Source organism: Silurus meridionalis, chromosome 23, assembly GCF_014805685.1.
Source record: "Silurus meridionalis isolate SWU-2019-XX chromosome 23, ASM1480568v1, whole genome shotgun sequence".
Lineage (NCBI taxonomy): Eukaryota > Metazoa > Chordata > Actinopteri > Siluriformes > Siluridae > Silurus > Silurus meridionalis.
This window is the reverse complement of record NC_060906.1, coordinates 9698810-9722971: the sequence shown is the minus strand read 5'-3', so window position 1 is coordinate 9722971 and position 24162 is coordinate 9698810. Positions and strand designations below refer to the sequence as shown.

Here is a 24162-nt window from a genome sequence, read left to right as displayed (position 1 = left end):
GTGAGTTTGGTAGCCCATTCAGGCTTCCCCTATTGAAGCATCGGATCGACTAAGGTTATGGAGGGACCTAGTCAAAGTGTGGACTTAAATCTAATTGAGATGCTGTGACATGACCTTAAAATTTCGTGCCCTTCAGTGTGGCTGAGTTAAAACAGTTCTGCAAAGTAGAATGGGCCAAAAATCTTCCACAAAAAGATGTAGTTGTCGCAAAACGTAGCACAACCACTTATTAGGTTTAGGGAGCAATAACTTTTTCACATCCGGCTTTTATTGCTTAATAAATGAAATCGTATTTACTCGGGTGATCTTTGTATAGTATTAAAATGGACAATCTGAATTATTTAAAGGTGACAAATATGCAAAATAAATAAATAAAAATAAATTAATTAATACTTTACACAGTAAGTGTGTGAATGTTTAATTGGACAAATAAGAAAGGAATGTCTTCTTCCTCTAACTTACACTAGAATTAGAAACTAGAAACACTGGAGCTACGTGAGTTCAAGTGAAAAATATGACGAGTAAATATACAAAAGAATAGGATGACAGCCTGGGGGTTATTTGTACCACCAAACCCACAGTGCACATGTTCTGTCAAGAGACCAGCATGACTGCTTTTAATCCCAGTGGGGTACGAGAACCGTGAGCAGATGGGACTAGTGGCAGTATAGGACTGAGCTCAGACTCGGCATGTGCTTGTTATCGGCATAGCCTCCTAATGCACCACATTCGTTTCCCCGGTCTTGTTAAATAGATTTTAAAGGCCAGATTGTCAGTCTTCACCCTTTGTCTCCACTCTCTCCTTTTCCTTGGTGTTATTTCTGCTATCGGGCTAACCAAACCGCATCGTGTTGCCAGGCAACTCGTCCTCTGGCGTCTGAGGATAATTGCAGGATTTCGGGGGTGGGGGTGTTTGGGGTTTGGTGAGTGGGGAGAGCGACGGATGGATTGAGACAAACAGCAGATTTCAGAAGTGTACGTGTCAGGTCAAGGTGTGAAACTCCAATTGCCTCAGAGATGACAGGAAGCAAAAAAAACTGAAGACAGTATGATGAAGGGGCTGCAGAAGACACACAGGCAAACATGGATCAGATGATTCACTTCATTTCAACAGGCTGCATTTGAGACCAAAGTGTCCTCCAGTGTCTTGAGGATAATGACAAGGATGTGAACCAGAGAAGCTGAAACGCTTTGCCAGCTCCCTTTAGTTTGGATTAGAAGTTTGTCTTGTATGTCGGTATATTAGTTCCACTGTGGCCTTGCAGAAAGCTATTTTTAGCTCTACTGTATAGTTGATATGACGATAATACTCTCTAATCTCTTCGCTAATACATTACTTGAATGAAGCAGGCAGCCCAAGGAACTATAGAGTTTACAATCAATTGGAAAGGTTGAACACTGCACTCCTAAACTAATAAAATAAAATGAATGTATTATGAAATAAAATGAAAAAAGCAGCTTTGTCTATTTGCAATGATGTTGACTAGTTATAATATGAGACCTTGCCACCAATTCTGTCACGTTTCATTTCAAGTTACAACAATGTGAGGAGAGGAAAGGGGACCGTGCAAATTGGTGCAGATTCACATGGGTGCGTTGGCATAAAAGTTAACGATGTGATGCATCGATCACAAAAGTGCGTATCGGAGTTGGTATTTGTATCACGATGCATCGTTTTTTTTTATCAGTTAAAAAAAAACTTTGTATATTACTTTTAGTAAATGCGCTATACTTTTTATACATTTCTGAGCAATCTATTTATTTGTAGCTTGATTTCTCCTTGCTGCTACTAGAAATTGACATATCACAACACTTCAGAGACCAAGGCATGTCCTGAAAGTCACACACAATATGGATCAACATGGTAGAGGTAGAGCTGTGTCTTCCTGGAGACAGAACAGCAAAAGAACGTCTGTTTTTATTTCATTTCATTTTTATTTATTTTTCTCCCCCACTAAAAAGGCCTATTTGTGAAAGGGCCATGCATTACAAGTCAGAAGGCACTTAAGTAAATTTTTTTATTTGCTGTCTGACTTAACCAAAGAAATAAAACTGAAATAATTTTTTTAATAAATATATAAAAATTTAAATATAAATAAATATAAAAGAGGTGAAGTTAAAACCTTCAATGCAACACAATTATTCACGAAGTCCCTTCTGTACCCAGATAAGAAAAAAAAAAATATATAGAAAAATAATTTGTAATTTAAATAAGCAGCACGCGTTGTCAGTGATTTGCCTCTAGAGGCCGCTCTCATACTGTATAACTCAACCCAGAAAAACTATCAGTATGGATTTTTGCCCATGATTAAAAGCCGATAATTCGTTCAACCTCTAATCATTACATCTTATTGTCTTAACATGTCGAGAAAGGTTACATGCTTCCTTCTTTTCTCGGCCTCTTGAACACATTTTTTGTATGCCAGTCTTGATATATCCTTGAACTGATGGCACAAACTCAGTCCAAAGTTGCTGCTATATTAGTCTTTTAGCATCTGCTCTGATGAAACCTCAGGACACCACACAACTTGTTATAGCTAGAAAAATGACCCAACAAACCAAAAAAGTAAAGACAGAATTTTGTCCTTTCAGGTATTTGAACACTTTACTGAAGCTGGTTCCTCAAGTGCTGCAGCTCCAAGACCAACTGCGAGAAGCTGTACAGAACGGGGACATGGAGACGTCACACGGGATCTGTCGAATCGCTGTCTCCCTGGGAGAGAACCATTCCAGGTACACACAATATTATTGGTCACACTGTTTATTTATTTAGCCTGGTAGCAGGGACATCTCTACAGTATTTGGTCAAAAGGGGTCTATTGTTTTCTTCACATCAGTAGGTACTTGTTGGCATACGGGAAGCGCAAACCAGTTTTGCTTTGCCAGTTTGTGTAACAGGTATTTTAAAACTGTGGAAAGTGGAGGCAGTACGTTTTCAGCCCATCCATTTAAACCTCAAAGCACATTTTCTTGTCTGTTTGTTTGACATTCTTGTTAGCGTGGTATCTCAAGAACGGGCGATGGAATGGTTTGATTTGTATGCCGTTATCCTCCAGCAACTGGTTTTTAATTTGATCTGAGCAGAGTCAAGGTCACAGCAAAGTCAAAGGTCTCACGATGCTATTCGCTGATATCATCCCCCCCGTCCGGTGTATTTTTAAAAAGTATGCCATTAATAAAATTAAGGACTAGAAGAACTAGATTAGTGTATAAATAAGATTCATATAATTATTTTTACTTGGTGTCATTAGTAAAAAAAATATATATATATATATATATATATATATACAGTCATCAAATTTTAGACCGTATCACCCAGCCTTTTTGGATCCTGTCCTGCATGTTTATGCTTTGTGTGTATATGTGTGTGCTGTTGAGTTAATTATGCAGGACTCCTTATTAGGACAGCGAGCCATGCAACACATATCTTCAGCTTCACTGTACACACTCGGTTTCATAGCGTGACACAAAAACATGAATCTGTATTTTATTTAACACAGAGTAATATTTCCAAAAGAGTTGCATTTCTGTGACATGCTTGTTTTTTTTTGTGTGAACGTCTACAGGGCTCTCCTGGAGCAGGTGGAGCACTGGCAGAGTTTCCTGGCACTGGTCAATATGATTATGTTCTGCACTGGCATTCCTGGCCACTACCCTGTCAACGAGACCACAAGCTCTCTCACACTCACGTTCTGGTACACTCTGCAGGTATGAACCACTTGAAATGCATTTCTTTTGGTGACCTAAGGTCTGTAGACACCTCACTATCATATCCATATGGGTTTGTTGAACATCCCATTCCAAATTCAGGCTATTTCTATTTCTGCATCAAAAGGTATCAAGACTAGTTTTGCAACACGCACAGTCACAAGGAGCACCGACCTTCATACGTCAGTGTGCCAAAAGACATCGTCCTGTCTACGTCGGGAGCTGACCCCGTCTGCTATTCTGACCGCGTGCGCACTCTGTCACGCGTGAGAGTCTCACCAGAAACAATCTGAACTCACTTCTGCACCCTACCTACTCACCAGATTTGCTTCCTGCGGACTTCGCCGTGATCCCAAAGATGAATATCCAGTTCAAAGTGCGCCAATTTTTTGACACCATTGCGGAGATCCAGCACGAATCAAAGAAGATGCTTGGAAAAGACTTCAGCACACATTCCAGAAGTGGCAAGAATGCTGGGAGCTTTGTATTGCTGTAAAAGGGGACTGTTTTGGGGGTGATAGTGTGTAAAAGTAGATAAATAAGGTACTTTCATGTAAAAGATATTAATTAATTTATCTAAAAAACACATATAAACGTGGGACAGAGCTGATTAGTCGAATTTTGCCATCATGTTGCAGTTTGTATAGGACTGAATATATAGTGACATTCCTCTTATTGTATATTTTGGGGACTATAAATAATTATTGACATGATTTTAAAAACTCTAGTTCATCTTCCACAAATAGGAAGTAACAGTATAAACTCTGAGCGGTGGATAATGTAAAAAGAATGTCACATTTTCCTATATAACCATGCATCGTTTAGCAACACGTAATCCGTTTTTCTCAGCTAATTTTAATTTAGAAGTTCCTGCGTCGAACTTTTCCTGAAAATAAAATTGCCATAATGAGAAAAGGGAACGACCCGAGGAAAATAGTAGGCAAAAAAATCAACAAATGAATAAATGCCACATTCGGTGTCTCACTGGGTTTTTACTATAATTCAGCTTACGAGTGTTATCGGAGCTCGAATGTGTGATAGCGCTTAAATATATAGCTAACCTTTGGCTCTGAATGGACGATCTTCGGAGGTAAAGATGGTGCTTGGTATTTTTCTTCATTCTCTGTTCAGTGTAATAATTCATCATGCCGTGTTTGTGCCAAATACGAGGTTAGCCTACTTCAAGCCTTTTTGAACATTCTGTACCATCCTTATGTTTGCCAGTTTCCACCCCCACAGGAAACCTCCACTGCACTGAATCACATTTCAATATTAGTGATTTGAGGACTAGATCTTTCAGACGCTAAGAAGTTGAATAGTGAAAGAGGTCATTGATTTGTTTTCGATTTTCAAATGATTCTGAATTCATCTATTCCCTGCATGAATGAAGTCTGTTTCATTTGTTTTCTTTCTTTTTTTTTCTTTTGGCTCCATGCACTGAGTCTCTGAAATTGAAACAAGGAGAACCTTCCAAGCTCAATGAGACAATAAATGATTTGATTGATTCCGTGAGGCGAGCATCATCATTGTCAGCTGCGTTCGATTAAAGAGCCAGTTCTAAGATCTTCTGCGATAGTTGATCTCATTCAATTTCCTTGGACATAGTTGATCTCATTCAATTTCCTTGGACATTCAATTCACTAAAATGGACAGCATGATTCCATTGTCTTGGTAAATTGGACCCAACTTCCCATTACCAGTAGTTTATTGCGCTGTGTCCCCCAGACATGCTGACTGTGGACTAGCTAGAAATCTAAAAGCTGTTCAAGAGATGAATCGTTGCTGCAAAAACAGATTGACAGGCACTGCATTGGATAATGTTCTGTACAATAAATATCAATTTTTAATGAATATAAATGAATTTTCTGGAGTAGGAATAGACACGAGTGGACGTCTGCGACAATAAAACTCGATTTTAAGTTTCTTTCCGAAGCACTTTTCACAATGGACATTGCCTCAAAGCAACTTTACAGAATGTAAGAATTATAGGACAAAAAATGTGAATAAGTGAACTGTGTATTTATCCCCAGTGAGAAGCCTGGGGTGACTGTGGCAAGAAAAAACTCCTTTAGATGGTATGAGGAAGAAACCTTGAGAGGAACCAGACTCAAACGTGGAACCCATCCTCATTTGGGTGACATCAAGAGTGTGTTTATAAATCATAAAAACAATATGAAACACCAGAAAGAGAACTATAATGAGCACCGGAGTGTGTGATTATGAGTCTATAGTCTTACACAGTCAGTTGGAGTTGTGGAACCAGGAGCTCCTAAACAACTTATAAAATAGCTCAACATCTGAGATCTTTATAGATCCAACACCAACTCCTACATGCCCGATCCTTTAAATGTTCAACGATGAAGAAACAGCTTAGAATGTTGTTTTTTGAGTATTGATTAAGAGGTTGTTTATACTCAAAATCCAATGTGAAGTGAGGTTTCCTTGAATGTCAGTTTCGGTATTCTCATCAAACTCTAGTACAAGACCTAGCAGTAATCTACTTTTTGCTTTTTGTTGCAGGATGATATCATGTCATTTGAGGCAGAGAAGCAGGCAGTGTATCTGCAGGTTTACAGGCCTGTGTATTTCCAGCTGGTGGATGTACTTCTCCACAAAGCGCAGTTCCCCAGTGATGAGGAGTACGCATCGTGGTCGTCCGATGAGAAGGAGCAGTTCAGGATCTACAGGTGTGTAATAGTTTTAATGTTTAATGTAGTTTTAATAACTTAATGTTACATCCGAGTATTTTCTTTTTCTCACTCGTTTTTAATTAAGGGTGTCCTCTAAGGTCCATCATAAAAAAAATAAAAATAAAATAAAAAATATTTTCCTCAGCAATTTTTGCCAGTTTTAGACTCACCGAGAGAACTGCAGAAATTTTGTGTTTAATGTTCATTCTTTGCTTTAGGGTGGACATATCTGACACACTGATGTATGTCTATGAGATGCTGGGAGCAGAGTTGCTTAGTAACCTGTATGACAAGCTAGGCAGACTGCTTACCAATGCAGATCAACCAACCTTCTGGCAGGTCAGAAACCACACACACCATACGGACATTTTTTATGCATGTATTGGGGGGTAACAGTACACATTAATTGCGGTACATTTGTGTCCCGAATGCAATCTTTGTTTCATGTGCAGAACATAGTTCAAATCTAAAATCCCATACAAACATAATAAGTGGCGGACCACAAGTTTGTTTAGTCTCCGCCTCACACGCTTCATGTCACTCGCAGACGTTTTCACAACAGTCTAGCGATATGGATTCTTTTTATGTCTTATATTGAAAGGAGAAATTCCTGAAATTTCTTAAATATCGAGGGAGAGAATGAATGAAGGATTTAAGGAATGAATACATTTATGAATAAATAAATTGAGTGAATAAATAAATATCTTGTTTCTTAAATGCAGACATTTATTAAAGTATACTGAAAAAAGGAGACCAGTTAGGTAGAATATATATTTAGAAAATTCAGTAAAAAACACGCACAGATTTATATACACATTTGTATTACCCAAATGGGCGCTAACAAATGTAAACTATTACATTTTTCATTATTTTAATTAGATTTTATCAAATTAATTTGTGCCTATTTCATTGATTACTAAATTTAATCAATATAACATGAATGTATTGCTTCAATTTGATTTATTCTATTTTGTTTTTATGTAGACCAAGCAGCTATTTTATTGTAAATTGTTTTTATTTTAAATGTTATGTAATAATAAGCGACATCAATAAATTGAACCGAATTTTGTGTAAATTTACACCCCTTTTTACACACACACACACACACACACACACACACACACACATATATATATATATATATATATATATATATATATATATATATATATATATATATATATATATATATATACACACACACACACACACACACACACACACACACACACACACACCTAAAAATCAAGGCTTCTTAATTATGAGCTTCGAATCAACGTTGTTTCTGGTTTTAATCATCAGTTTTGTTTGTACTCTCCAGCACACGGAAGCTCTGCTGTATGGTTTTCAGTCTATAGCAGAAACGATAGATGTGAACTACTCTGATGTCATTCCCGGGCTGATTGGCCTCATTCCCAGAATAAACATCAACAACGTGCAGCTTGCAGACACTGTCATGTTCACTATAGGTTTGTATGTAGTTCGGCAAGGATCAACATTTTTGTGCTTTTTGAATTTTTCAGATGCACTCATTTTCATTTTCTCTCTTTTTCCCTCTTTCTTTCTGTATGTTTGTACCCCTGCCTTTTTGTAGGTGCGCTGGCCGAGTGGCTAGCGGATCACCCAGTGATGTTGAGCAGTGTGTTGCCGTTGGTGCTGCAGGCTTTAGGGAATCCAGACCTTTCTATTTCTAGTGTTTCCACCCTGAAGAAGATCTGCAGGGAGTGTAGATATGACCTGCCACCCTATGCTACAAACATCGTTGCGGTGTCGCAGGTAGACACATTTGACTGAAAATTTAATTTGGGATTCTAAAATTAAAATCCCTCCTTCTTCTTCTTCTTCTTCTTTTGGCTGCACCTATTAGGGGTCGCTACAGCGGATCATCCGTCTCCAAAACCCCCAGTCCTCTACATCTGCCTCTTTCAACCCAACTACCTGCATGTCCTCCCTCACCTCATCCATAAACCTTTTCCTTGGTCTTCCTCTTTTCCTCCTACCTGGTGGCTCCATCCTCAGCATTCTCCTACTGATATACCCCATGTCCCTCCTCTGCACATGTCCAAACAATCTCAATCTCACCTCCCTCACCTTGTCTCCAAAATGTCCTACATTCGCTGTCTCTTTAATAAACTTGTTTCTAATCCTGTCCATCCTCATCACTCCCAACGAAAACCTCAACATCTTCAGCTCTGCTACTTCCAGCTCCACCTCCTGTCTTTTACTCAATGCCACTGTCTCTAAACCATACAACATCACAGGTCTCACCACAGTCCTATAAACTTTCCCTTTACTCTCACAGATACCCTTCTATCATTAAAACCACTTCTCCTGTATCTAAATGATTTAGAATGTATATAAATATATATTTTTAAATATAGTAATGTGGGCTAATAATCTTTCCCTTCCTTCTTTGCCTCTTCTGTTTCTGTGATACAGGAAGTGCTTATTAAACAGATCCACAAGGTCAGTGTCTTCATTATTTCCTTTGCATATCGAAAGCTTTGTGTTGGCCAAGTTTGAAAGAAAGTATGATTTCTAGCTCTCTTTTGCCCTACCCTTTCTCTCCATCATACACACACTAGACGAGTCAGTGTATGTGGCTGATGCAGGCTCTAGGTTTTCTGTTGTCTGCGTTGCCAGTGGAAGACATTCTGCACAATCTGCACTCTCTCATCACACCCTACATCCAGCAGCTGGAAAAATTGGCCCAAGAGACGGTAAAAATCGATCGCACATCACAAATTTGTTACATTTACAGTAAGGCAAGATTATATACGATCCCCAAGAGTCAGTGTCTGCAGGAAGACCAGGTAACGCAACACCATTTATAACGCATGAAGTGCTCAGTCATACCAGCAGCTCTGTAATGCATACCTTGGAATACACATTAAATCAGCATTTTTTATTTTATTTTATTTTATTTTTTTTTTAAGGTAAATCTGGGGAAAGAAATGTGCTTTATAACGAGCTCCATAACATGGTCAAGTTTTTCTGTATGACCACTGATGATTCTCTTCAGTTTTGATCGGCTGAAGCTGAAGATCTTGAGACATTATTTTAGAGCTTACAAATTTCTGCTTCCTCATACTTGCTGTGGCAAGCTTGTGGCTGAAGATTTGCCCCCAACATACCACCAGCCATTAACACCAGCAGGTTGTTTAAACAAAAAATACAACTAGTATTTTTGTCCCATATTTAAAAAAAAATCCTGAAACTAGTTTGTAAAATGGGCTGTTGTGTATCATGGATTCGAGAGCACCACTGATGGTTGTCTACTTATTTTGTAAAGTACCTGGTTGGATTCTGTATCTTTCTACCAAATAATTTAGTCTTTAAATGCAGAATAATAATAAAAAACTAATGTCACTGATAAATTTGGTTGTGAAAATGGTGGGGTGTGAGGTTCACTATTTATATACGAAAACAACACACCACCTGTATAGGCATCTGGAAAGGCGTAGCTTTGTGGTTAAGACATTGAACTTCTGATCAGATGGTTGTGAGCTCAAATACTAGCACCACTTAGCTGACACTGTTGGGCCCTTAAACAAGGCATTTAACCCTCAGTTGTGTGAATAATAATTGTAAAATCGCTTTGTATAACGGCGCCTGCCAGATGCCTTATAATGTAAACCCTAACCAGAGCTTTACATCTTTTATTGTCCAGTAAAATGCCATCCAACAATGTTTCAAACTTCTGAAATATTTGTGATACATTTTTTTGGTGCTTATTTGTTGGCTGGTGTTGTAAAAGCTAAGCAAACTTATCATCACTTACAAATATCTACTAGAACCCCATTGCCCCATACCCCATTTGCTGTTAGAATAACCTCCATTCTTTTGGGAAGATGTTTCACTGTATTTTGGAGTGATTATGATTCCAGTTCATCCCATATGTGTTAAATTGGGTCAGCGTCACAGCACAATAGCAGGCCACTCAAGATCTTCCACACCAACCTATGTAAAGCATATCTTCATGGATCTGGCTTTGTGCACAGGTGCATTATCATGCTGGAACAGGTTTCGGTCTTCCAGTGAAGTGAATGGAAAATCGAATGCTCCTGCATTCAAAGACGTCCTATTACAATTGTGTGCTCTCAAGTTTGTGGTAACAGTTTGGGGTGAAAACTGGTTGGAGAAGTCAGGTGTCCCAATACTTTTGTCCATATATATGTATATATATATATATATATATATATATATATATATATATATATATATATATATATATGGACAAAAGTATTGGGACACCAATATTTTTGGGACACCAATATTTTTTTATTATTATTATTATTATTAAGCACTATGTTTGTTAAAGCAATGTAACCTTTTTAAAGAGCAAGGTAAGCCAGTTAGCATTTAAGGTAATATAGTGATCTAAAAGTAATAATCATTATTATTATTATTATTATTATTAATAGTTAAATTATTCCACTGCAATGAAATTTGGGTTATTATTAATAATAATATTATCATAATTATTATTATGAACGGTTAATTATTTAGCTCTAATAAAATCTGGGTTATTATTTTATTTATTAATAGTTACTTACTATTAATAGTAATATAATTATAATTGTTACAATTGTACTAATAATAGTTATAATTATAATCAATATTAATAATTGTTCTACTATTCAGCTGTACTGAAATCTGGGATTTATTGGGGTTTGTTTGTTGCAGTCTTCTTTGTTACTGGAATATGTAGCATGTTTTGTCTTGGCCCTGCTCCATATGAACAGACTTTGTGAGTGAGTGTGTGTATGTGGTTGTGTGTGTGTGTTGTGATTATGATCATGGAACATTTCTCAGTGGGGCCAGATTGCATATCACTGGGTCCAGAAGCAACACCACAGGGTAAACTACAACTAATGAAATAATGCACACAGACCCACTACTGCTTGAGGCTGGGTTACAGATATGTGAGTGAGTGTATGAATGAGTTAATCAGTGTGTGTGTTTCAGATACAGATGGTGTATGAGCAGACACCAGCTAATGTCATGTTTTTTCATTACAATACTGTGTTGCACTGGTCACATGTTTTAGAAGCAACCTGCATAAAATAAGTGATGTGGATTAAAGCAGATGCAAGTGAGTGAAAGTGAGACTCTATAGAGTGTAATGTTGCGGCACCAAAAGGTCAACAGTTTCAGACTAAGCTGAAAGAACATTGTTTGCTCGCAGTGCCAGGGACTCCAGCCCGGGTTACATTAACCTCTATTGTTTGCTAATGTTGGCTATTAAGAGTAAAATAAAAAGCAAGTCATGAAAGCAGACGAAGTGGGGGAAATCCAACTGCAGCTCGCTATTCATTTAGTTAGTGAGGAGAAACCACACACACACACACGCCGCAGACTAACAATTGAGTGTGTTTAATGAACGTAGTAAAATTCCATCAGACAAAAGCACCTCTTGCAGTCAGTCATCATGGTTTGTTTTAAATACATCGGACGTTTATGTCCAAGTGTGTCCTGTTCTCACAGGTTTTAATGATGCTGATGCTACTGTTTGTTTAGAAGTCACCAGTTTATAAAAATACACCTACAGACATGTGTAACACACACACACACGTGCACACAGTGATTTGCACTGATGTCTGGCTTTTCAGAGGAAGGCATTACGTCAGACTCTGTGATTAGGCTTTCTTTCAGTTCTATCAGACAGTGACACCTAGTGATGATAAGTGTAACTGCTTGTGGAAGATTTAAAAATTTATATATATATATATATATATATATATATATATATATATATATATATATATATATATATATATATATATATATATATATATATATATATATATATATATATATATATATATATATATATATATAAATCTCACATGATTAGCTTTCCACTAATCACATGGCTGTCAAAACATGAGCAGTAGTGATTACAGGATTGCTGGATCCTTTTCTACATCAGTCAACACAGTACAACTGTTTGCATATATCTGATATTTTTGAATTTCATTTTCCATATAGTTTATTTGATTCACATGGTTCACTACACATTTCAGCTCATATACATAAAAAAACAATTAATTTTCATTATTTCTGTCTCTGCAGCCAAACCCGTCTAATAAGCTGGCCATCATTCACATTTTGGGCCTGCTGTCGAACCTTTACTACCCTGGACATCACCAAGCAGGAGGAGGAATCAGGAGAGAGTGCACCACCTGTCAAAGCCAGCCCACCTCAAACAGGCCCCAACCCAGTAAGTAGCACCTTAAGCATCTGTAATATGTGTGTAATTGAGGATTTTATGAAATCAAATGTAGATGTATTTTGACATCCCAAAACCTGTCTGTAGTCTAAAAGGTACAGAAACTAGAGGTGTAATGATACATGTCTGAAATTTGTATGTATCTGTATGTATTTTTTAGTACAGGGCTTTCGGTATTCAATCCGTTTTATGTGTGGAACATTAGACGTTCCTGAGGGAACTCAAACTATAAATTAAGTGTCAGACCGCAAGTTTGTGTAGTCTCCGCTGAGCACTTTGAGTGCGTTAGGTTTTTTTTTTTTTCTTCATTATTATTATTATTATTAAACTTGAAAACATGCACAAAAATGCCAGGGGTATTAATAAAAAATGTAAACAAAAATTATTGCAGTCACTGTGGCTACTTTCTTCATACTGGAAATAAGAATTGTAGTGCACAAAATTGCAGCAACTTCTGTTTTGATGACGGCCTCACGATATGGATTCTTGAGCATTTTATGTCCAGCTTTGAGTTGTTTTTAAAAGGAGAAAATCCTGACAATTCCGCATATCGAGGGAGTGAATGAATGAAAGATGGAAGGAATAAAGACATTTGTTGAAGTATGCTGAAAATAAGTAGAACAGTTAAGTAGGTCAAATCTTTGGAAAATGAATTTTATAAAAAATAAATATTACATTTAAAACACACACACTTACATACACATCTCTATTTAATTAAAATTTCTATTCATTTAATTTTATTGAAACAATTTAATTTGTGCCAATTTAATTACTTACTCGGTTGAATCAATATAATATAAAAGGTGTATTGCATTGATTGGAATTATCCTATTTTATTGTTTATGCAATCATAAAACTGCGGTAATAAAAACCGAACCGTGAATTTAGTGTACTGTTACACCCCTAACAGATACTGAATGTTTTATCAATAAAAATATGCAAATTGTCTAAAAGATGGATATGTTAACAATCGATTTCTGGAGGTTAATACCTAATAATAATAGCTAGGTGTCATTCAAAAACCATGCTGCACCAAAACATGAATAAATGGCTGCCTTTTCTACTTCATTGCATTTTCTGAACAGACATTTCCCCCCCCCCAAATATGATGCATGTGTGTTTTGTGTTTTAGGTAGTGGTGGTGTTGCAGCAGGTTTTTGCCCTCATTCACACTGTCCTCAGTAAATGGTTAAATGACTCTCAGGTTGTAGAGGTAAGACTTCAGCCAGTTTTGAAATGTTCAGGTTTATTTTCATTTTGATTTCCTAGTCATGTAACTCAGTCTTTTACAATTTTTGTTTTTAACTGAGATTTTTTTTACTCTTATTTATTTATGTTAAACATAGTTTTAAGATTGGGTACATTTTTTTTCTCTCCCTCTCTCTCTTTCTCTCTCCCCCTCCCTCTCTCTCTCTCTCTCTCTCCCCCTCGCTCTCTTAGGCTGTGTGCGCTATCTTTGAGAAGTCAGTAAAGACGCTACTCCACGACTTTGCACCCATGGTGTCTCAGCTGAGTGAGATGCTGGGGCAGATGTACAGCACTATCCCCCAAGCCTCTGCACTCGACCTGACACGACAGGTACACACTTCATACACACTGCAAAAAACCCCACACAAAATACTTCCTCTAGTTCCAGTCTTGTCAACCCAGACATTCTCTATTTAGTCTCCAAGCCCACCAGGCTGTTGCCATAGTTACATGCAGTGACGTCATTTAGATCGGAGGCATGCACCGTATAGATTACACCTAATCGTATGATGTGTTAAGAAATGAAAGGGAAATGTCTGTCTGTGTGTGTGTGTGTGTGTGTGTGTGTGTGTGTGTGTGTGTGTGTGTGTGTGTGTGTGTGTGTGCAGAATATGACACTAGTTCTTTGAGTATTCTTTGAAATTTTATATCTAAGTGAATGGTGCTACACTTTTTTTTTTTACTGAATATTTTAAAAATGTGCTGTCTTTATTGATATAGTAGTTAACCAGGTTTGGCACAATGACGAGTCACTTGATGTCTTTCTTTATAGTGCACTATATCTTCTATATGTCATTGTGTAAGTGTATATAGTGAGCATAAATAGTGCATTGGATGGCAAATGTACTGTAGCTAAAATCTGCAAATTTTCAATTGGGTACATTTAAAAGGATAAAATTGCTATAGTTATGATTATAACTAGAGGTTAATAAATGGAGTTTATTGATAGCTAGGTTGGATTGTACTTGCCCATAACTGATCAATCAACCAATAGTTTTTAAAATGGTGACACTGGATAAAAAAAAATAAAACAACACTTCATGTAAAATAGTACTGAATCATGAAAATGTGTTAAATGAAATACATAATAATATATATTATATTATATAATTATATATATATTATATAATATTAATTAATATAAATATATAATCAGTAAATTATAAATAATAAATCTAATATAGCGCTCTCTGTGCAGCGCGCAGTCTCGCGTGTAGAAACAAACAGCACATGGTGGCAGTGATTCGCCTCTAGAGGCCGCTCTCGTAATGAGCGCAGACTTTCTAAGCCTTCAGCTACGTACACAAGCCTGAAAAAACTACCGGTAGGGATTTTTTTGCCGATGGTTCCAGCAATCAAACTATCGTTGCCGAATCATTGACAAAAACCAATGAATTCGTTGACCTCTAATGACTAGTCACTTGTTGGTTCCGTATAGATTATAGCGCACTGTCTACAAGGTCGTTGTATGTAGTGAGCAAAATAGTGCAACGGATGCCAGATGTACTGTGGATACATTTTGCGGAATTAAACGTCACGGCAATGAGTAAAATTGTCATAGTTTTCGAAAGTTTTCAAAGTCCACACTTTTCATATCTTTCTACGTTGGAAAGATCAAAACCAAGAAAAAAAATTATATGGTTTCAAACAAAAATGTATTGGTGTGGACACGGCCTCAGAAACTGCTGACCTTCTGCGAGGTCAGAGAGAAATATGTATGCGTTATGTATAATATCATTTTTTTCTGTTTTGTTTTATTTTTTATTATTACTAGATGATGCATATATTTGCCAGCGAGACAGACCACTTTTCTCCAATCAAATCCCTGTTTGAGCTGGTCACCTCCGTCACCCTGACCATTTTCCAACAAGGTATGCGTTACAAAGAAGCCCGTTCTTCATTCAGTGCTTGAATTACAGTCTGTTTTTGTTTAAATCTTTATTCCTAATGATAATTTACATTAAATTAGAGAATAAATAAAACAAAACAGTGTAAAGTTTCCATCTCTTCATCCTGTGCAGCACACTTGTGTTTGACATGCTGTTTCCCCAGATAATGGCTGTTCATCTTCGCCTGCACTTCGTCCTCCTCGTCCCCTTTAATTGTCCTTCAGTCTGTTTTTTTGCCTCTGTGTAACATCACATCTCTGTGTGCTATTAACCCTCTGATCTTCATCAGGTGTCCTAACTGTGGCTCTGAGAACCTGCCGTGGATTGTTTTCCTTTGGCTTTGTGTGTTTTTTTTCGGGGGATATTTCTGGGCTGAATAGGGGAGCTGTGATTGGGGGGTCTTGGGTCTTGTTTGGAGTGTGGGAACAGCTAGGGGTAGGGAGTTTTGGGGCTAGCTGCTGCCCCACTCACTAATGGTAACCAAGCTTTTTAGTGAACCCTTGGGTGGGGCAGTTAGGGGAAGCATGTCTGAATTTAAGTAAAAGAAATCGAGAAACCAAAAAAAAAAAAAAAAACAGGAACAGGAAATAAGATGTCACAGTAGCAGGTGTCTCCTGGGTTCCCACTCCAAACCCACTTTGTTTTTTTTAGGTTTGTTCTTTTTATTTGTTCTCGTTATTTCTTTTTCAGTTCATTCTTTATCCTGACTCATGACTTTTTCCGATTTTCTTTTTCTCTATCTGAGACTACCTTTAAAGACTGCTTCTCGTCTCCTCTCTCTCTCTCTCTCTCTCTCTCTCTCTCTCTCTCTCTCTCTCTCTCTCTCTCTCTCTCTAGTTCTCACATGTGCAATTATTTCAATGAGATCCTTTCCGTTGCCTTTTCTTTCCACATGACTGTTCGATCTGTTCTGTTGCTGTTTGTATATATTCTTATTATTATTCTTATTATTTCTTAAGTTACATCTTTATTATATTTTAGGGCCCAGGGATCATCCTGATATTGTTGATTCATTTATGCAACTCCAAGCTCAGGTGTGTTTTTAGTTTCTTATTTCATTCACTTTGGGTTTCTCTCTCTTTACTCTCTCTCTCTCTCTCTCTCTCTCTCTCTCTCTATCCTTTTTCTCTTTCTCCGTTCTTCTCTCTTTTCTGCGTTGACCCTTTCTTTGCCTGAGCGGACATAGGAGCACTTTTGGATGACTGACGCAGTCTTTCTTTCAAATGTCTTGGTTTAGAGGAGCCTGGTCAGCCCTTCAGAAATGTGATTGGTCATTTCAAATGAGAAATGCCATCATTGCTGTGTAAACATGCTGTATGCAGTCATACAGTTCATGCACAGACATCTGGGTGAGCTGCGAGTTGGGGTTCTTTCGAAACATCATTATAGCCGTAACTCTACAGTGCAATTCTTTTCCTTATAATATGCTGGTTTTAGCATTTTTTTTATGCTAAAAATGCAGAAAAATGAACTTAGTATAAATGTGTAAATCGTTACAATTTCATATTCCAACGTATCACCAAAGAAGATGTTTAAGTTGTAAATGATTAAATTTAGGGCTGAATAGATTCCTCGAGTAAGTTGAATAATGTAGTATACTCTGTAGTGTCAGAAAGTTTTACACCTTGAAAATGAAATCGGCTGCAATCGATATTCGATGGAAATTTCGCGGGTTCTCATCTGGAAAACAGCAAGTTGGAGATTATCTAAAAATTCTTGGGAATCCTCAGCGGGACGGAATGTTCAGGAATGTTAGGAATAACATTTTAAACTGTTTTCACTAACAAATTCCATTTAAAATTTTTAAAACACATTATTGTATTAAAGTGACATAATGACTAGATGAATTCACTAAGGTACCATAGGGGCTGCGGGGGTGCGTCCAAAATTAGCTGATTTTTGGAACTTGTGGGGGGTCTTAGAACGTAACCCATCTAGTTCTGGTGGACCGCTGTATAGCAATTTGATGCACTAAATAGGTTTAGTTTTCACAGATATTCTTGTATACAATTTCAGCAATAAAATGTCAATCTTTCTAAAAGGACAACAAATTTGGATTTTTAGGTTTAGTAGTGCAAATAACAGTATTGTGCATCACCTATTTGTTCTAATGGAACATCTGACCTGAAGAGTGGAGTTTATTATTATTATTATTATTATTATTATTATTATTATTTTTAACAGCAAATCGGGACTAAATGTGGAAAAGCACATATTAATCTTATAGTCAGGAGTCCACAAACTTTTGTTCGTAATGTGTTGGTTTTTACATACTGCAGAATGACATGCATTACGGCTTTAATGAATTATTTCTATGTGCTTTACGCCCATATAAAAGGAGGCGGCTCGATGTTTATTTGAAGACTGGTATAGTTTGTAAAGCCCCTTCTCCCAGCATCACTCCAGTCCCCAAAACCATTTCAACCCTTACAAAATTTAAGTTAATGCTATCGAATTGGTACTCCTTGTGTCTCACGTTTGGTTTACATCGTCAGTTCACTTCTGCCTTTGGCTCGATCTCAGGTTCTTCTATTTTTTTCTTTTTCTCTCAGTCCTTCTGTCCCTCTCTGTCCCTCCCTTCTTCAGTATCCTCTCATCCTCAATGAGTTCCTTAATGCATTAGTTGTCTTTATCCGTACATGTTACTTAGATTTTTTGTTACATACTTTGTCCAATGAAGACAGGAAATGGAAATTTAAAAAAAAATCATACCACTTTAAGTTTTGACTTGAGTTAAATTTCAGTATTTGATTTTTTTGCACTTGATTTCTTACCTGTTGAGTTTCATTAAAATAAGTTGATGTACCTTTAGTTGCTTTTGTTAGTCCGAATAGAGTAAGAACATCGTAACATCGTAGACGAGAAGAAGGAGATGTCTTTGGTAGGGGGTGCGGGTGGGCTCTGCACGGATCCAGAGGCCGCGGTAATGTTGTGTGCCGTGTTCACTGGCTGTTTCTGCTCCGTAGGCTCTCAAACGGAAGCCTGATTTGTTTTTATCCGAGAATCTTGACGTGAAAGCGGTGTTCCACTGTGGTAAGTCACTGTTTTACGTGACGTAACGGCAGTAACGATCTGTCTGGTTGTCAAAATAAATATATAAAAAATGCACAGTAAAAGAGGAATAAAAGGAATGTGGTGTGAATTCTTTCCGTCTAATTCTTGAGTCCTTCCTGCAGGAGTTCTGTCACTCAAATTCCCAGAGGCTCCTACTGTCAAGTCCACCTGCCTCTTTTTGTAAGTTAGAGGATATTGCTGTATTGTAGCAAGTCGTGCTTTCTGATAGTTAAATCTGGAAATTATAGGATTCTTTTGTAGCAACGTTTTTGTGTTCGGACAGACGGAGCTCCTGCCGCACTGCGTAGACGTTCCTCCTGTGGGCCAAGTTGTACAGGAACATGGCAAACTCCTGTTGCTGGCTGTGCTGGAGGTCAGTCGCTGACTATTAAGGACCTTTCATGATTCCATATCTGTGCACGAAACAGTTCCAATATGCCAATTCTCACCTCTCTCTTTGTTTCTTGCAGGCGATCGGTGGTCAGTCTTCGCGCAGTTTAATGGACCAGTTTGCAGAAGTGCTGTTCTCCATGAATAAGCACTGTTTCAGTCTGCTCACTGTGTGGCTCAAAGAGGCCCTGCAAACTCCAGGCTTTCCCTCATCCCGAGTCTCTGATGAACAGAAGGATACATTTAGCCAGCAGATCCTAAGGTACTGCTCACACACAACTTGGTCACCATTATAAAAAAAATCCTTTACATAACCAGAAATGTCCATTTCAGTATTTATATTATGCTGATAAGTTTGAAGCTCATGAAGCCTCAAAAGTGCTACATAATCTAAAGCAGATAAACTGTATTGTATTGTTTAACAGAAAATAAATATAGGTTGCTTATAGTTCTCTGGGCTTTAATGTTTATAACTATGGTAATGTTTTATGTTGCTGATGTGTGTCTTAATTTTACAGTTCTACGTCTACATTTTCCAATGTCCATGTAACCTCTAATGCTCATTGAAATGCTCCTAGTGTGTATTTTTATATATATTTTTTGTTTCTGTGATATCGTAGTTCGTTCTTTCGCTGGTCCAAATATAATTTGGTGTATTACGACTACAAAGGAGGCCAACATGCAACAGCCAATCAGATTTCTGTCATTGGCAAGAATCTTTCTCGTATTGTACCACAGATGCAAAATGGGATTTTATTTTTTAGTTATGGGGAAGTGCAAGTTTAGCGATACTTGGCTTAAAAAAAAGGAATTTAGGGCTCGGTTGAGGCCAGTTGCCAACAACGTATTCGTGCGTTTTTTGATGTTGTGATATAGGTCATAAATTTAATTCTTAATGGTCTTAAAAAGTCCTAAAAAGTCTTATATTTGACTTGGTGAAACCTGCAGAAACACTGATGTGTGGAATTTGATTAGTGCATTATTAATCTATTAGGCGTTCCCATATTTAGCATTTTAATAAACCGACTAGCCGTGTCCATGACTGACATGAATCCTCTGTTGTTATTAATGGATTGATTATAATACCACTCCGTCTCTTTCTTTCTCTCAGGGAGCGGGTGAATAAGCGACGGGTGAAGGACATAGTGAAAGAGTTCACTCTAGTGTGCCGAGGGCTGCATGGCACCGAGTATGCAGCGGAGTACTGAGCAAACTGAGTCCAAAGTGATCCGATTCCTAGCAGCGTACCCCCAACCCCCCACCCCCCGTCCCATTGGAAAATCCATACCTAAATAATAGCATTGTGAAAGCCTGACAGATGGATATTGTTCAGAGCATGCACTGTAAGGACCTGAGGAGGGCACCATCTTTATTGTTATTTTATTATTATTATTATCATTATTTCTCTTCCCCTGTGTCTCGCTCTCACAAATCCTGTTGGACCGTCTGGGGAGTGGACCGCACTGCTTTATCCAAGCGGTACTTTTCATACACTTTTCATACACGTCCTTCTCTCCGCTCGCCACTCGTTCAGCATGCCAAGCGTTGTTGATTTTTCCCAACCCTTTTCACGTTCTCGATCTTCCGTGGCTCCTAGGCTGTTTCCTTGTGCCATTTTTAGCATTGAAATCAACAACGGAATCGCGGTAGTTTAAACGTTTTATTTTGTAATTGAAAGATATCTAAAGGAAAGACGCTAGGAGGTGTACGAGTCTTATAGATGCTGCTGCTAACAAAGAGAGGGACCAATAATTTTTCTCTGTGGCTTTATATATGATGTATGTATGTGTAATATGAATGTGTATGTATGTGTGTGTGTGTGTGTGTGTGTGTGTGTGTGTGTGTGTGTGTGTGTGTGTATACTCTAACTAGCCTCCACTTACAACATGATTCAAAGGTTGTGAACTTAGTCATGAGTCATGGGCTTTTTTTTTTTGGTTTCTTTTTGTTGTTTTTTTATCATCAAAATGTATTATTTTAATATATAAAGTTAGCAGCATGCATGGGTCTGGGTAGAGCTGATTTTACAGACACTCGTGTAAAATTGTGGGGGGAAAAAAACAACAAACAAACAAAAAAAAAACCTTTAATGGTCATGAAAGAAGTCCTGCCCTGTGTATGGTGTCCTCTGGGGAAAGCTGCTGGGAGCCCCTAATGGCTGTGAAATCCACCTGTAGATGTCCTTGTGTGTCTTTCTGGATAGAAAGCACGTCAGAACCTCACCTGAAGAGAGGACAGCGGTCAACTGTGAACCGTTTTCTCGTTCATTTCAACACGTGACTACTTTGCGTGTGTGTCTATGTTATGTACACTTGCTTGTTCAGATTGCAGCTTCTGTACAATGTTGAGTGCACTTAAATCAAGGAACTGAACACAATCTACACTACAAGTCCCCATGTGTTTGCCATTAGAACCCCCCTGTATAGGACTCTTACGGTGGCTGGGTGTCTCTGTCTCCCTGTCTAATGCCCAGCTACTGCCTGCAAACATGTAGCATGTGTGTTTTGTTTCTGGGCAGGGAAATCGGGGCATGCAGCAAAAAGAATGTCTTGTGAGCATTCGGCAGGTGAGGATAATTCCCCATCCTGCCATTTTGTTTACCAGTAATGGATATATAGGAGAAGGGGAGGGAGAAATTAAAGGAAGAGAAATATACATGTGTTTGCTTTTCTTTTGTACTTTGTTTTAATTTATTAAATATATCTAAGATGGCACCTCTTGTTTTTCTGTGTCGTAAATGGGTGACTCTTTGTACCTGGAAGGTCCTACAGAGTTATGAAGAAAGAGTGTATGTGTGTATATCCTATGAGGACAAACTAGGTAACATTAAATTGTGCCATTTTAGGTGATCTAATAGGCACATTATTTCATTGTTCATTGAATTTAATACCAAATTGTTATATGGCATTTTTTCATTTTCACCTTTTAAATGAAAGAAAAAACAACTAGCAAAAATTGTCCTCTGAAATAAATATAATCTATTTCTTGCTATTTCCTAATTCTTTCTGCTAATTAGCTAAAAGCTATAATTTTCACTTATCAGGCCAGAAAATATAAGCTGATAAATTGTCCCAATTGACTTGATGTCCTAGATACACTATATGGACATGCATTTGTGGACATCCGACCATTTGTATGTGCTTTTTGGGATGTGAACGTTATGTGAATATCCCTTTCATCATTTAGTCCCCATTTGCTGTTATAGTAACCTCCACTCTCCTGGGAAGATATTCCAATAGATTTTGGAGCATTGTTGTGGAGATTTTATTTTTATTCAACCACAAGGGTGTTGGAAAAGTCAGGCACAGTGTAGTGCAGTGGTCTTCAACTAAAATTGCTTGAGGTCCAGTAAATGAACCTTCTCGCCAGCTGAGGTCCAGATTTATATACCTTAGAAAACATGAATTGATGCTTTTTGTCAGACTAAAGAAATTAGTGTGGACAAAATGTTTATTGGACACATTATAAAAAAAAAATTAATAAAGGAAAAATCTAAAGTGCTTATGTTTCTGCTGAACTGAAATTACAGATCATAAGTAATGAACTTCCTCACTGGTAATGAATACCTCACTGGTTAAAACAAAATAAGAAAAGAAAAAAGCCTCTACCTAACTAAATGTATCTAATGTTTAACATTGCTCTCTTCTGTAAAAAATATCATCAGCAATATCATTCAGAAAAACAAAAATAAAGTGCCAGTTTTGGATAAATTAAAAAGTGCAAGAAACCCTTTACTTGTTCATTGGTACAGTTCCTTTAAGTCCATAAAAATGTAAATAACCTCAAATTAGAATTTCATAAAATCGTCGGTGAGGCTGAACTGAGTTGAACTTAAAGATAGAAGCAAAACTCGGTTTTTAGCATAAGCTTTCCTTATTTTTGAGAATGCCATTGTTTTTCACGCACAACTGCACGTAGTCTGATCGTAGCAACAGTGAGCATAGTAACTGTAGTAACGGCTCTACTGCTATACTGAGCTGTCCTTTATGTGCGTCATATAAAATAGATTTGATCAGATTTCTTTTTTGTTTTTTATTAGATATATAGTGTTTTGCATATATTTATTTAATTATGTGGAAAAAGCTTTGCAGTCCGGCTGGACGCATCTTGCTGTCCGGATTGCTAGTTGGCGACCCCTGGTGTCGGGTGTAGGGTGGGGAGGCCTGGGGTCCAGTCAGCGTCCCAACTCATCCTAGAACTTCAGTACGGTTGAGGTCTGAGCTCTTTAGCAGACCATTCAAGTAAACCATATCTTCATGGAACAGGCTTCGTGCAAAGGGGGCATTTTCATGCTGGAACATGAATGATGAATAATGAATATAAATGATATTACAATTCTGCAAAGTATGCATTGGAAGAGCTTACAGACTGCAGCGCTTAGAAAGGACTTAAAAAATGTATTCAACAAAGCTGTATATTCTGATCTATAATCTTTAAACCCAAATTTCTTCAGGGAATAAGCAACAAAAAAAGTGGCCGTGGTGTTCCAACATATTTGGTATGGCTGTAATGATTGGCTGTCCACAAAATTTTGATCACATAATTTATATTTAGTGTATCATCCTATTGCTAATCATTAGTTGTAACACAGATAAAGAAAATATGCTTCTCCCCGTCGGGGAATCGAACCCCGGTCTTCCGCGTGACAGGCGGAGATACTGTCCACTATACTAACGAGGAGCTGAGTACTGCTCTCGCTAAGTGCACTTAAACCCTGTTACCTTTAGATATCGCCATAGGATATAAGAACGTGAAGATGGATTTTAGGAGTTTGAGTCCACCATGAGTCTGAACTCCTTTAGTGGCTGGATTGCAGCACACATGCTCGTTACCATGTTAGTGAGAAAGATGTCAAGTTACAGCTTTTTTAGTTTAATAACCTTGACACATCATATAACCAAATATAGTGTAAACACCTGACACTTGTGGTTCTTCTCCAAATTATATACAC

At 37.6% G+C, this 24162-nt stretch overlaps 1 protein-coding gene and 1 non-coding gene across 2 annotated transcripts in view; one reads left to right on the top strand and one right to left on the bottom strand.

Moving 5' to 3' along the window:
- The window catches only part of ipo13b (importin 13b), a 43969-nt gene extending 22044 nt beyond the window's left edge, over positions 1–21925 (top strand). Inside the window, 19 exon segments of the mRNA XM_046835685.1 lie at positions 2593–2733; positions 3567–3708; positions 6229–6395; positions 6617–6737; positions 7720–7867; positions 7993–8174; positions 8838–8864; positions 8984–9118; positions 12474–12526; positions 12528–12621; positions 13763–13843; positions 14071–14208; positions 15653–15749; positions 16749–16801; positions 18734–18800; positions 18944–19001; positions 19083–19194; positions 19292–19473; positions 20323–21925. Coding sequence (XP_046691641.1) covers positions 2593–2733; positions 3567–3708; positions 6229–6395; positions 6617–6737; positions 7720–7867; positions 7993–8174; positions 8838–8864; positions 8984–9118; positions 12474–12526; positions 12528–12621; positions 13763–13843; positions 14071–14208; positions 15653–15749; positions 16749–16801; positions 18734–18800; positions 18944–19001; positions 19083–19194; positions 19292–19473; positions 20323–20419 — 2095 coding nt within the window. The 3' untranslated portion in view covers positions 20420–21925.
- Positions 21926–23819: 1894 nt separating this feature from the next.
- On the bottom strand, positions 23820–23891 carry trnad-guc. Its single transcript has one exon. It is a non-coding gene; the product is annotated as a tRNA-Asp (tRNA).
- Between the last annotated feature and the right edge of the window lie 271 nt (positions 23892–24162).